Genomic DNA, 13,960 nt, shown 5'->3' on the forward strand with positions numbered 1-13,960 from the left:
ACCTCATTCATGATTGGTTGCCTCGTACGTAGGCGGTGCCTAGCCGTGCAACGGCAGCAAAGGATTTGTCGATACCGCTTTCAATCAAAGACAACGTAGCTGTCACTTCCTGGTGTCGATACCCAGCCGTGTCCTCCTCCATCCTGGAGTACCGTGTCCTCCACCAACACCACCTTCACACTCCACCACCGTCGCTCTGCTCGCCCACGTACCGAGTGGGCTCCATGAACATGTCTACAGTTTAAGACGCCAGACCAGATTCAGGACGGTGAAATGTCTTCGGATATGGATCCATATCGAGATTGGAGTTATTTTTGAACAGCGCGGTGCAGCTACACACATCCAGGAGTGTAATCTGGGTCTGGGGACGTGAGGCGTGAGACAGGAGACAGGGGACGTGAGACGGGAGGCAGCAGTGTCTTCCTTTAACAGGTGAGTTTTAATGAAAATCTCATGTGTCACTGTTTAGTTTCATTATCACGCCAGCGACATCAACACGGTTATAATGGACTTGCGCCATAGGAGGCAGTAGCACCCCTGTCCCCACACACCCCGCCTGCACACACCCGAACATCCTCCACAACACGGACCAGGCCACTCACGGCTCCTATGTTCGGGTGTTGGAGTATGTTTGGTGCCTAAGGTCCAGTATTGGGGTGTGTGTGGTGCCTAAGGTCCAGTGTTGGGGTGTGTGTGGTGCCTAAGGTCCAGTATTGGGGTGTGTGTGGTGCCTAAGGTCCAGTGTTGTGATGTGTGTGGTACCTCAAGTCCTGTGTTCGGGTGTTTGAGTGTGTGTGGTGCCTAAGGTCCAGTGTTGGGGTGTGTGTGGTACCTCAAGTCCTGTGTTCGGGTGTTGGAGTGTGTGTGGTGCCTAAGGTCCTGTGTTCGGGTGTTGGGGTGTGTGTGGTGCCTAAGGTCCAGTGTTGGGGTGTGTGTGGTGCCTAAGGTCCAGTGTTGGGGTGTGTGTGGTACCTCAAGTCCTGTGTTCGGGTGTTGGAGTGTGTGTGGTGCCTAAGGTCCAGTGTTTGGGTGTGTGTGTGGTACCTAAGGTCCAGTGTTCGGGTGTATGTAGTGCCTAAGGTCCTGTGTTTGGGTGTGTGTGGTACCTAAGGTCCACTGTTCGGGTGTGTGTGGTACCTAGGGTCCTGTGTTTGGGTGTTTGTAGTACCTAAGGTCCAGTGTTTGGGTGTTCGGGTGTGTGTGGTACCTAAGGTCCAGTGTTTGGGTGTTCGGGTGTGTGTGGTACCTAAGGTCCAGTGTTTGGGTGATCGGGTGTGTGTGGTACCTAAGGCTAAGGTTCTCCAGCATGTCGAGAAATAATCGGACATGTTGCTACTTGGATGGTGGTGGGTGTAGCCTGTAGTATTATTGTCTAATGTGGGCTCTGACCTTCTTGTTTTTTGAGTTGTTTCTATATGTGAGGATGTAAACACATGAAGCTGTTGTTAGTTGTACATATGGTGCAGTATCCGTGGCTATTGAACATTTGTGTAGTCAGCATTGATACAGGCCAGTGGTTGACATCAAGCTAGATTTATTTACGCTACACCAATAAATTGGAGAATAGACCAGGTAATACATTGCAGGAATTATTTCCATTTTATGATTCTTTCAAAATCAATATATAAAAATCCTGATAGAATGTGCAATACCGATGTTGGTGACACGAGGGAGGCGTGTAGGCACACACACTGACAGGAAAGTACCTGAGTTCTTTTTCCCCCAATTTTCACCTTTGTTTCTCTTTCAGTTTCACTGTTCATTGTGTTCCTTGTTTTTATTTATGTGTATTTAAATTCTTGTCATGACATTGGTAGATTCTGAAAGCATCTCTTGTCAGACCTTTGGATAAAATGCATTGCTTATTGTAACTACAATAATTAAAATAGCAGAATGCCACTTTCATACAGCTCTGCTTAACACTCTTTACAGAAATATAGTGTGATGGTACAATCATCTTAAGCCTGCATTTATTTGTTGTTTGATTTGTCTTCATATCGACATGTAAAAAGGGTGAAGCCATATTTTGAAAATCATAAAGTTTTCATTCATCTGATGTAATTCTAAGTATATTATATCCTCCGCTAGGTGTTAAAAAGGACAGCCACATTTGAGCATTCACAAATCTTTGCTAACATATATGTTATATAACATATGTGTTATTATTCTGTGATGAAAAACTAACATGTATGAAAATGTCCATTTCAATCTCTCTCAAAAACAGATGTGATTTTAAAGCTGTTCCTATGTCAAATAGTAATTTACTGTATAATAGTGTATGTGTGTGTGTGTGTGTGTGTGTGTGTGTGTGTGTGTGTGTGTGTGTGTGTGTGTGTGTGTGTGTGTGTTGATATTTAAATGTCAGATAGTAGTGTACTGGAGACATATTCAGATTTTTCAGAGGTTTGATTTATATTACTTCACATTTACATTTATGGCATTTGGCAGACGCCCTTATCCAGAGCGACTTACATTTTTGATCTCATTTTTATACAAGTGAGCAATTGAGGGTTAAGGGCCTTGCTCAGGGGCACCTCAGTCATGGCCACAGGTCAGGGAATCGAACCCACGACCCTCCGGTCACAAAACCAGTTCCCTAATCACCAGGCCATGACTGCCCTGGAACTTCACAGTTCCACTTCGAGGTCTGTAAAAGTTTGCAGTGTTTGAAATGGCTGTACCACACTGCTCTAATTCTACCTGTGTTAGTTTTCAGCGATATACAAGATGATACATGCTACAGACAAACAGATCTTAGATTATTTAGTTATAGTCACATCAGTGTGTCTGTCTTTCACTGTTTGACTGGACAGCTTACTGTACATTTATACATTTTAGGAATAAAAAAAAAAACTATGAACAGAAATATGTTATATAAACTACTAGGGGTGGGAATTGTTTACTATCTCACAATTCGATTAGATTCTGATTTTGGGGGCCAAGATTCGATTCAAAATCGATTTTCGATTCAAAACAATTTTCGATTCAAAAACGATTTGATTTATAAAAATTTCTGCTTCAGTCTATACAATCTGCATGATCTACTACAGTCTGCTTTGCAAGATAGAATGACAAATACAGAAAATAAAGTGTCTTTCACATTTAATTAACAAAAATAAAGAGCTTTGGTAAAATAAAATGCTTTTTGTTGTGTTACCAAAATTCTTGAGCTTCATTTTGCAAGCTGTCAGGGCTGGCTCCCCCAGACGTTGCTGCAGTGATTTGTCTCAGCTGTTTGTTAGGCTTCTTAAGGAAGCTTGTGGAGACAGATCACTGCTGAATGGCGTCTCACCACCTCTCTCTCTCTTATGCTTTCTCTTTACTTATTCGAGTATCTATCTCCTGCGTCGCTTCCTGACCCATCTCAAGTTTTCCTAATCCTGTATTTCTTCCTATCCGTTTTGCCTTTATTTTTGGGAAGAGTTTTATTTTGCTGCTGCTTTTCTGCCTGCTGCCAGTTACCTCCCCTGGCGTCCTTGGTTTCTGTTTCGCATTGCATTTATCCGTGCTGTTTTTTAGTTACTGTTGTTATTTTGTTTCTTTCTCCCGTCTCTCTACGGTTGAGTGTTATTTTTCACACATTGTATTTTCAGTGTTGTTTTTTTTTTGTTTCTATTTACTCAGTGCCCTCACGGTTTTGGTTTCTATTCTTTTGCACGTTGAGTCTTCCGCGTTTTGTTTGTTCGTTCTGGGTTGTTTCCCTCTCGCTAATACATTTGATAAGTGTCAAACGTCTTGATCTTGCGAGCCGGCTTTTGGGTCCACCCTTCTCTATATTATTTCACTTGGGTCCACTTTTTCTCTATATTATTTCACTTGGGTTCACCCTTCTCTATATTATTTCACTTGGGTCCACCCTTCTGTATATTATTTCACGCGGTGTGTACGTTCCCGTGCTCACCGCAATGCACAAGCCTTGCACATGAGCTACATTGTGTCAAGTTCGGTCTTCCCCGACATTCGGTAAAAATCAAAATGAACCCATATTTTTTTACCTTAAATGAAGACAGGACAGGTTGAATATCTCTTTCCCCCATTAGTTTTGAAACTTTTCCGCGCATGCGTGTGTCCCAGAACCTGCTGCGTAAAGTCTCGCTTAATTTTGTAATTACGTAACGCGAGACTTCACCACGACTTAGAATTGATTTTGGGACATTTAAAATAGATTCTGAATCGTAGTAAATGAGAATCGATTTTTGATATGTGAATCGATTTTTTGGCACACCTCTATAAACTACATCCATTACCTCAACTTAGTAAATAGATTTAATTTCAATCTTAACTTTTCCCACTGGTTTTAAAGCCGTGTCTGTCTGTATACGAAAAAGCATTTGTCTAAGCTCTGTAGAAAAATACACACTAAAGCTTAATTTGCCACTGAAGAATGTTCAATGTCCATCACAGCTAAACTTTAATTCTTTAATTCTGCAGTTGCCAGTGCATATTGGAGCATACTGTGTCCATAAGGAAGACACTTTTTCTACACTGGTACTTTTTCTGGTACTTATCTAAAAAGTACACACATTGAATTAATGCCAGTTCTGGTGTACTAAAACTGAAAATAAGATCCCTGTATTGTGCTTCCTTCATTGTTCTGTAGTTCTAATGAACTCTGTTTTGAGTCATTGATAAGATGTGGTTATGATATGAATATCTTAAAGATTATCCTTCAGAGACAAGGTGTAAAGTGTTGTTTGGCGTCGACTGGCAAGATTTCTTGAGATCAGGTCCATGTTGAGCATGTGGTGGAAGAAACACTTTGTTTTGTCTTTGTTAGGGTCTGCATTCATCACAGTGTTCATCGTGGTCCACTGTGGTCCTCTGTGCTCTCCTTGAGTGGTAGAATTCATTATTTATCCCCAAGGAAATGTCTGTGTTGCAGCAGCAATGCACAGCGTGATACAACATGGAATAAAAGAAAAACAGTGCAATTTACAAAATGTACAAAAGTAGATAAAGTGCAAATAATGTCAGTGTAACGTGTTCCTGTGTGGTGATATAAGACAGGAAGTGTCATGGTCTAGTGGACCTTACCAGTTCAGCTCAAGGTGGTGTCTAAGAGGAATGTGCTTCACCCGCACCGTTCTGTTGTGTAGGTGCTTGAATACGTAATGAATACTTTGTCTGTTTCCCTAAAACTTTTCTCACAGTTTCTATGCTATCTGCCACTTTTATCTATACACATTATATAGTGGGGTATTTATTCAAATTAACATGACATGCAGCTGTACATTAACGTGTAGCTTATTCTGGGCACTCGTTTCTTTAAAGTATTTGAATGGTTGTAAAGTACTAACCATCTGTACTACAAATATGATGTGTTACGCCTGCACTGTTCTTATCATTGGAAAGTGCATTGAGGACCAATTTTAATAACAACCAAATTCATCTGGCTGTTATGTGCAGAACCCAGAGAGTGTGGGGAATTGTCCGTAGTTAAAGACCGGTGTTGTTTAAAGCATGCTCTGAAGGTGTACCGTGCTAATGGAAGACATTAGAAAGATCTTAAAGCAGACTCACACCAGAGTGTAATTAGTGTGTTGCTGCTTCTGGGCTGCCTTGGCCAACTGATTATGTAAAGAAGGGGGGGGGCGTGTATGAACGCCTCGCAGATCTTTTTGTTGCTACAGAAACCGTGGATGTCTCAGCAGTTGGTGTTCAGTGTGTCTTCGAGATGAAACAGGGCACGAATCACACCTGCGAACGGCAGGACGTCTCCACACAGCTTTCAGGAGCAGGACGTCTCCACACAGCTCTCAGGAGCAAGACGTCTCCACACAGCTCTCAGGAGCTCTCATTTATGGAAGGGCCAGGGGTAGGCCTGTCGCGATAATTACATTATCGACTTATCGTACGATAATTTTTTTAACCGCGATAATTTTTGCTGATGTCGATAATTGGCCATTGGGTTTCCGGGCAAATTTGTTTACATGAGAATAAACCGCAACTACGTTAGATTTCAGAAAGGCACGTAGTGCTGCTCTCTCGCACCCCCTCCCCCCTTAAGGGAAGACGAATCTGTGATCAAAGAGCGACACCTACCGGTTAGGAAATGAGTGCAGTACACGGAGAGCATATGCGTCAACAAGTGGAGATGTGTTAGCTCGCCAACGTTTTCGAGGCTAATAGGATTCGAAATAATTCGCTTTTTATCACATTTAATGGTTGTTTATTATAGTGACCGTAGCGCGCGATTCCGCCCACCTCGCACGAACCTCAGCGAACGGTGGAAGCATTGTTGTTCGTAACGATATGTGGTATTATAAAGAAACACCCCTCAAAAACAGGGGAAGGAACATTTACCTGATGAAGTTTAATGTTGCTTTGTGTTTCAGGTTTGAAAAGTGCTGGAATTTGTTCGTTTCACAACAAATATCTGTCTGACTGAACAGTTCTCTTGTATTACGTTAGCCTCTTGTAATTCCAAGACGAAACATGAGAGAACGTGAAGACGTTAAGATTGGGCGTTTTGAAAATAAACAACCATTAAATAATGTGATAAAAAGCGAATTATTTTGAGTATATGTATAAATATTTAACTTAATTAAGTTTAACGTGCTGGGAAATATTGAACTGGACCGTGAAAGTGACGTACAAGTGTTTTAATTCCACCTTATAAAGGTGTATGAACCCGGCAAACATGACTTTGTTCATTGCGCTGAGGTGCCACGCGCGCGAAGTTACAAAAGTCGAGAGGTGCACGACCTCGCGAATCGTTAAATACGGTCGAAAATAAAACATTTATAAACATGCTGCAAAGATTTGACAAGCAGTATGAACCGCCAAAGAAAACCTATATCTCCCAAACTGCCATTCCAACCTTATATAATGAAATGAAAGATGGCGTTCTGAAGGAGATTAAAGACATCTCATTTTACTCTGCCACTACAGATATGTGGTCAAGCTCAAATATGACCCCATACATGAGCTTTACAATACATTACTGCAAACTGGTGTAATTGTATTATTATGCTACTATATTATTATTGTGGCACATTATCTTAAAGCTCCTTTGGGGAGCCCAGAAGCAAGAAAAAATTCTATAATGACACTTTAAAATGACAATATTATTGTTTATCGCAATCATTTCTGGGACAATATATCGTTCTGAAAATTTTCTTATCGTGACAGGCCTAGCCAGGGGTGACGTTTGGGACAAGAAGCTTCACATGAACTTTTCCCCGCATGTCACATTGCTTTATTTTTCACTCAAAATATTCACGTTTTAACTCTTTTGTTTTGCTAAAGGGACTCTTCCTAAGTTCTGTGTGTAAAAATACACGAATACTCCAGCAATTCCTCTTGCAGCTTTACTGTATATTATATTTGCATTGCCAAGTGGCTGAAAGGAAAAGATTTTGGAGAGTGTTGAGTACACGTGCCCAGTGGACTCGTTTTCATTTATGATGGCTATGTTGGAGTTGAGGTCCTGCGTTGTGCACATCCTCCTGCAGCTCGGAGATGGTATTTGACAGTCAGGACAGCAGAGGGCGCCGCACTCAGTTCTCTGGAGCTTGACTCTCTAAAGAGGGGGCATCTACTACTAGGCCTTCATCGTCCTGCTAGTCCAGCTGGTGCACATCTGGATTTTGGCCTTTTCCAAGAATCCATCCACACTAATGTGCTGTGTCTCTCCTGTGCTTGAGATGTCTGGCAGACAGCGGACAAGCTGTTCGATGATGCTGCTGTGATCTGTCAGCTCCATGTGTGTGACTCCACTCTAAAAACGGCAGAATGAACAATTCTCGGGTCGGTTCAGGTCTTCTCAACGACTCTGCCGCGCCTGGAGCTCGGATTCGATCCGCAGTCCAGCATCCGTTCTGCTCAGCCCGGGCTGGGCGAAGGCCAGCAGGAAGCTGTTGGTGTTGTGATGTTCTCCACATGAGCAGCGGCCACTCATCCTGCTTCTGCTCCATTCTTACTCCTGGATACACGCTGTGTCTCCACTGGAGTGTCTCAACTGGAGTGTCTCCACTCCCTTATAACTGCTAGAGCACAATCCGCCATTTCTTTCTCCTGATCCAGCTCCTCCCTGCATGCTGACATGTGCTTGAATTTAAGAGTTTACAGTGGCTTCTGTGTGGGGGATTGGGCGCATTTGAAATGATCACGAGCACACAGTTTTGGCCTGCGCATATACACTCACTGGCCACTTTATTACACCTTGCTGGTACCGGGATGGACCCCCTTTTGCCTTCAGAACTGCATTAATACTTCATGGCATAGATTCAACAAGGTACTGGAAACATGTTGTTGTTGTTGGAAACATCGTGTTCAAGAAATCAGTATGGGATGATTCACACTTTATGACATGGTGCGTTATCCTGCTAGAAGTAGCCATCAGAAGATGGGTACGCTGTGGTCATAAAGGGATGGACATGATCAGCAACAATACGTGTAGGCTGTAGAGTTGACACCATGCTCAATTGGTACTAATGGGCCCAAAGTGTGCCAGGAAAATATCTTCCACACCATTGCACGACCACCACTAGCCTGAACCGTTGATACAAGACAGGATGGATCCATGCTTTCATGTTGTTGAGATTCTGACCCTACCATCCAAATATCACAGCAGAAATCGAGACTCATCAGACCAGACAACGTTTTTGCAATCTTATATTGTCCAATTTTGGTGAGCCTGTATGAATTGTAGCCTCAGTTTCCTGTTCTTAGCTGACAGGAGTGGCACCCGGTGTGGTCTTCTGCTGCTGTAGCCCATCCACCTCAAGATTGGACGTGTTGTGTGTTCAGAGATGCTCTTCTGTATGCTTCAGTTGTAACGACTGGTTATTTGAGTTACTGTTGCCGTTCTATCAGCTCAAACCAGTCTGGCCATTCTCCTCTGACATCTGGAATCAGCAAAGCAATTGTGCCCACAGAACTGCTGCTCTTTTTCAGACCATTCTCTGTAAACACTAGAGATGGTTGTGTGTGAAAATCCCAGTAGATCAGCAGTTTCTGAAATACTCAGACCAGCCCGTCTGGCACCAACAACCATGCCACGTTCAAAGTCACTTAAATCACCTTTCTTCTCCATTCTGATACTCGGTTTGATCTGCAGCAGATCGTCATGGCCATGTCTACATGCCTAAATGCATTGAATTGCTGCCATGTGATTGGCTGATTAGACATTTGCGTTAATGAGCAGTTGGACAGGTGTACCTCATAAAGTGGCTGGGTGTATATATATATAAATATATATAGAGAGAGATATAAAACATTGTAGTAAAGTACACACATTTTTCAGAGAAACAGGACGTTTCTGACAGAGGTCCTTCATTGGCTGTGTGTAACCCTATCCCCTAACCAGCCGATCTAGATATGCTACATGTAAATTTATTAACACTAAAATAACTGGCACAAAGGTGCATGTACATGCACTAGGGCACTGTGCACGCCGCTGCGTGTGAGGTAACCCCTGAGTCAGTGAGGGCAGCCCTGTTCTTCATCACAATGTACACAAGCCCTGTTCTTCATCACAATGTACACAAGCAACATGCAACACCCCCAGATTAAAGTATGGTCATCCTATCACTATGGTGCACACCATCCACATTTGAGCCCAAAACGCACCAGCATCGGTTGACATCTTTGATAATACTTGCCTATATTTTCACATCTTTTTTCCTAGCAAGGATGTTTTATGTGTATCAGCTGGAAAACGAGCAATTGAATGGCCCCCAAATGAAATTAGCAGCTGCCAATGCAGACAGTGAGGACATGTTCGCACCTCAGAATGGTCTGTGTTGCTTTAGTAATGTGAAGTATCACGATTTGGCAATGATCACAGAATTTAACGGTAATGGAAAAGGTAATAGAAATCTTGGGTGAGAGAACGAGTCTGTTTTGTGTTTGAATCAACTAAACGTGAGCATTCTGTGGCTACCTCGAGCTTTTCTGTCTGCATATCTTGCAGTGGTGCTTAAGGGGCCTCTGAAGAGAAAGGACTGGCCCCAGGTCTGAGCTGTGTTACTGTGTGGATGCAAGCCATGTGAGGATCGGGCCATGCGGAGATCCAAAATGGGTAAGTGGAGCAGAGAGAAGCAGGCACGGATCAGAACCCGTCCACACGGAGTTACTCCCTCTGTGTAAGATAAGACCACTGCAGCACTCTGACCTGTGGACCAAAGTCCAAATGTGTGTGTGTGTGTGTGTGTGTGTGTGTGTGTGTGTGTGTGTGTTATGTAATTTACAGGTTATTACTAGTGAATTTTAAGCATGTTGATATCTTATAAGCGGACCACCCATCTAAAGGGCAGAGAGGTTAGCTTTGAAGAGTCAGATTATCACTAGCACATAACCCACCATGACTGGAACAATCATGTTATGTAGCAGGACCATCTGTAGGGCCTGAATGTGCAGACCTACCAAAGCCAGCAGCAAGGAGTCTGCAGCACCAGTGACCGAGGCAGCCGCCATCTCACGTCCCCTCTCACCAGCCAGTAGAACTTTAGCAGGACTCGTAATTGACTCCAAAGCAAGTAGGTCCAGTAAGCCCAGTAGCCTGCAGCCTCTGAGTGAGTGTGGTACTATAACGGGACGCCGGTGCCCCAGGCATACTTTCCCTGCATACGCAGAGTGTCACATGTTTCCACCTCTGAGTCCAGGAGAAAAGTGGGAGGGGCTTAAGCAGATGCCTGATTGGTCTTGCACCCTATTCATTTACCTCGCTTAACGCAGGCGTGGCCTAACGCACGCGAGGCCTAACGCACGCGAGGCCTAACGCACGCAAGACATAACGCACGCGAGACGTAACGCAGGCGAGACGTAACGCACACGAGCCCGTCCCCACGCTAACAGCCCTCCCTGCTTTTGAAGTAGTACTTTTATTAGGTGATATTTGTTATGCTTATTAAGATAGTGTTATGATATATTTTTTGGACAAAGAATCCCCACTGACCACAAGACTTAATTAGTGCATGATTGTCCCATGGAGACTTGCACAGTAGGCTACAGAGTAACATATCTTTGTCCTTGATAATGTAGTGTTAATCACAGGATTATACAGTATTATGTATTCATTTATACAGTTACTTCTGAATGTGATGTCTTAATGCTAGCCTGTTAAAGCTAAAATATGCGTTATGCACTGGTGAGGTGGCTGGTTGTGTGTTGTTGTCTCTGAAGGAGATGGAAGTGTTAATTAAATGGAACACGTAGCTGAATAAAGAACCCAGTAATAAACCTCCATCTATTCATGGCACACAGACACGTTTCTCCCTGGGTTTCTGGGTCTGTAGTATGTGGACTGTCCCTCTGTGTTTTACCCCGTCCTCCCCCTTTATGCAGTGCTGAGCTGGCTCTTCTGGCTGGTGAGTGAGACACACGTCACACCTCTATACCTCACTTCTGTCTTATTCAGTGCTAACAAGGAGTGTAACGGGTGACGGGGGGGGTGTGGGGGGGGTGGGTTGAATGTAGCGAACACCGTAGACATTCCCGTCCGGGGTGTCTGTGCCGTGCAGTGAATAGAGCGGCACTGCCGATCAGCAGGCGTGGTGGGGGTGTTGGGGGTGGGGGTGGGGGTGGTGGTGGTGGGGGGGGGGACAGAGAGGAGACGTGGTACACTGGGATGAGAAATGGCCGTCCTGCTGAATGTGGGGCAGACGCAGCAGGAGGAGGCGTGAGGAGGAGGGAGAGCGCCTGCTCTGGTGGAGAAGCCCGCCCTCTGCTGGACATCTTAATCACTGCATATATTTGCTCTTTTTTGTATTTCACAATGCTGAGTACATGCTGACTTCAAGAAATCTTATCCTTAAACTAAGGTGCACATTTAGAAGCATTATAACAATTTTAACTCTTTAGCTTTATTTCTTCAGTTAGTCTAGTCTGATCAAATGAATGGACGATGTGTTGTTTGTTCTTCCAGGGATGGCCGAGCAGGAGCGTGGGGCGTTGAGCAGCTGAGGTCTGCTGTGAGCTGCGTCTCCTCACCTGTCTGGGAGCATGTACAGGAGGAATGGGCTCTGTGCCAACGTCAGCATCACCTCCGCCACCACCCAGGTACCCCGCACACGTCCTCACTGTGTTCAGGTCCCCCGCACACGTCCTCACTGTGTTCAGGTACCCCACACACGTCCTCACTGTGTTCAGGTCCCCCACACACGTCCTCACTGTGTTCAGGTCCCCCGCACACGTCCTCACTGTGTTCAGGTACCCCACACACGTCCTCACTGTGTTCAGGTCCCCCGCACACGTCCTCACTGTGTTCAGGTCCCCCGCACACGTCCTCACTGTGTTCAGGTCCCCCGCACACGTCCTCACTGTGTTCAGGTCCCCCGCACATGTCCTCACCGTGTTCAGGTACCCCACACACGTCCTCACCGTGTTCAGGTACCCCGCACACGTCCTCACTGTGTTCAGGTACCCCGCACACGTCCTCACTGTGTTCAAATGCCCAGCAGCGCACTTGGAATGGGAAATTCTAAACAAAATTACAGCTTTTTCAGTGTTGTTTAAAAATGTTTTTTATTATTATTTTACATATTGAAGTGCCTGGTAAACACATACATGTAATGCATAAGCTTTCCTTAGATCACCCATCGGACAAGCGTACAGAACCTCCATTGTGGTCTTTCTTATGGTCAGTAACCTGGGGCTGTTTTAAGCAGAAACTCTCCAGCTCCATTTAGTGTCAGTTTAATGCGTATTCCAGGTTATTTTTATTTCGCTTCTAGGAAGCACTGCATTAGAACTGAAATGGCAGCTCTCATGGACATAAGTTTAGTCGCTCTGGATATGAGTGTCTGCTAAATGTCGTAAATGTTTATCGGTCTATATACCAGAAAAATCGTCATCATTCCTCCTTTCACACTCATCAGTTAAGCGTGTGTGCATTTCTGAGGATATAAAGGTGTAAAGGTGTGCTTACACCAGTAGCGAACTGTGACCATTAAACCTGGGCCCGTTCCCATCCCCCCCGAAAAAAAAGTGTTTCCTCTCCTAATTAACTGCAATAAAGAAAAAAAAACTGAGATGACAGTACAGCTTTAGACACGCAATAAACAATAGTATCTGTACTAGATAACTTCTTAACAAAAATAAGGTTCCAACAAAATAAGGTTCACAGCTCCGTGTTCCTCGGGAGAGGAATATGTAAACAACGCGCACGAGGACGTCAAAGGCCTGAATCGAAACTAGCTAGTGGTGGTACGCTAACGACAGCTAGCGTCGCCACAGCGGGCGGAAATTATCATACAGTTAAGCCCGCCCACTAAGACGGAAGATATGATTGGTCAATTTTACTGTCATTTGAAACTGGTATTGCTGAATTATAACTGCCAGGCCCTCTGTAAACGAACAGCGGGCATCACATAATTGAATAATAATTATGGTTGAATAATTTAATACATAATTATGGTTGAATAATTTATTTGCTTATATTTTTATAATTGTTTAGATGTCGATTGTCAAACTGTAAGTAGATAAAATAAAATTGGATAAATTATATTATATATATTTATGTTTTAAGAATATTTTAGGCCCTCTGAGAGGGCGTAGAGGGCCCTGACGGTTCCCCACTGGCTTACACCTAGGATTCTTGCACACAATGCACATATATTTGTTGCTGAATACTACATATAACAATGTGTCTGTTGTGCACTATGAGGCCTGGCCTAGCACTGTGAGACCTTACCTAGCACTGTGAGGTCTGGCCTGGCCTAGCACTGTGAGGCCTAGTCTAGCACTGTGAGGCCTAGCCTAGCATAGCACTGTGAGGCCTGGCCTAGCACTGTGAGGCCTAGGCTAGCACTGTGATGTCTGGTCTAGCACTGTGAGGCCTAGCCTAGCACTGTGATGTCTGGTCTAGCACTGTGAGGCCTAGCCTAGCCTAGCACTGTGAGGCCTAGCCTAGCACTGTGAGGCCTGGCCTAGCACTGTGAGGCCTGGCCTAGCACTGTGAGACCTAACCTAGCACTGTGAGGCCTGGCCTAGCACTGTGAGGCCTGGCCTAGCACTG

At 44.3% G+C, this 13,960-nt stretch overlaps 1 protein-coding gene across 2 annotated transcripts in view; it reads left to right on the forward strand.

The window, feature by feature from the left end:
• The first annotated feature begins 96 nt into the window (after window positions 1–96).
• The window catches only part of ralgps1 (Ral GEF with PH domain and SH3 binding motif 1), a 109,986-nt gene continuing 96,122 nt past the window's right edge, over window positions 97–13,960 (forward strand). Inside the window, exons 1-3 of one of the 2 annotated variants that reach the window (XM_077002981.1) lie at window positions 97–432; window positions 9,917–10,024; window positions 11,870–12,003. In XM_077002981.1, coding sequence (XP_076859096.1) covers window positions 11,947–12,003 — 57 coding nt within the window. In that variant the 5' untranslated portion in view covers window positions 97–432; window positions 9,917–10,024; window positions 11,870–11,946. The remainder of the gene's footprint in view (window positions 433–9,916; window positions 10,025–11,869; window positions 12,004–13,960) is intronic. The other variant, XM_077002982.1, reaches the window with a different exon arrangement.

This window comes from Brachyhypopomus gauderio, chromosome 4, assembly GCF_052324685.1.
Source record: "Brachyhypopomus gauderio isolate BG-103 chromosome 4, BGAUD_0.2, whole genome shotgun sequence".
NCBI classification, from domain to species: Eukaryota; Metazoa; Chordata; class Actinopteri; order Gymnotiformes; family Hypopomidae; genus Brachyhypopomus; species Brachyhypopomus gauderio.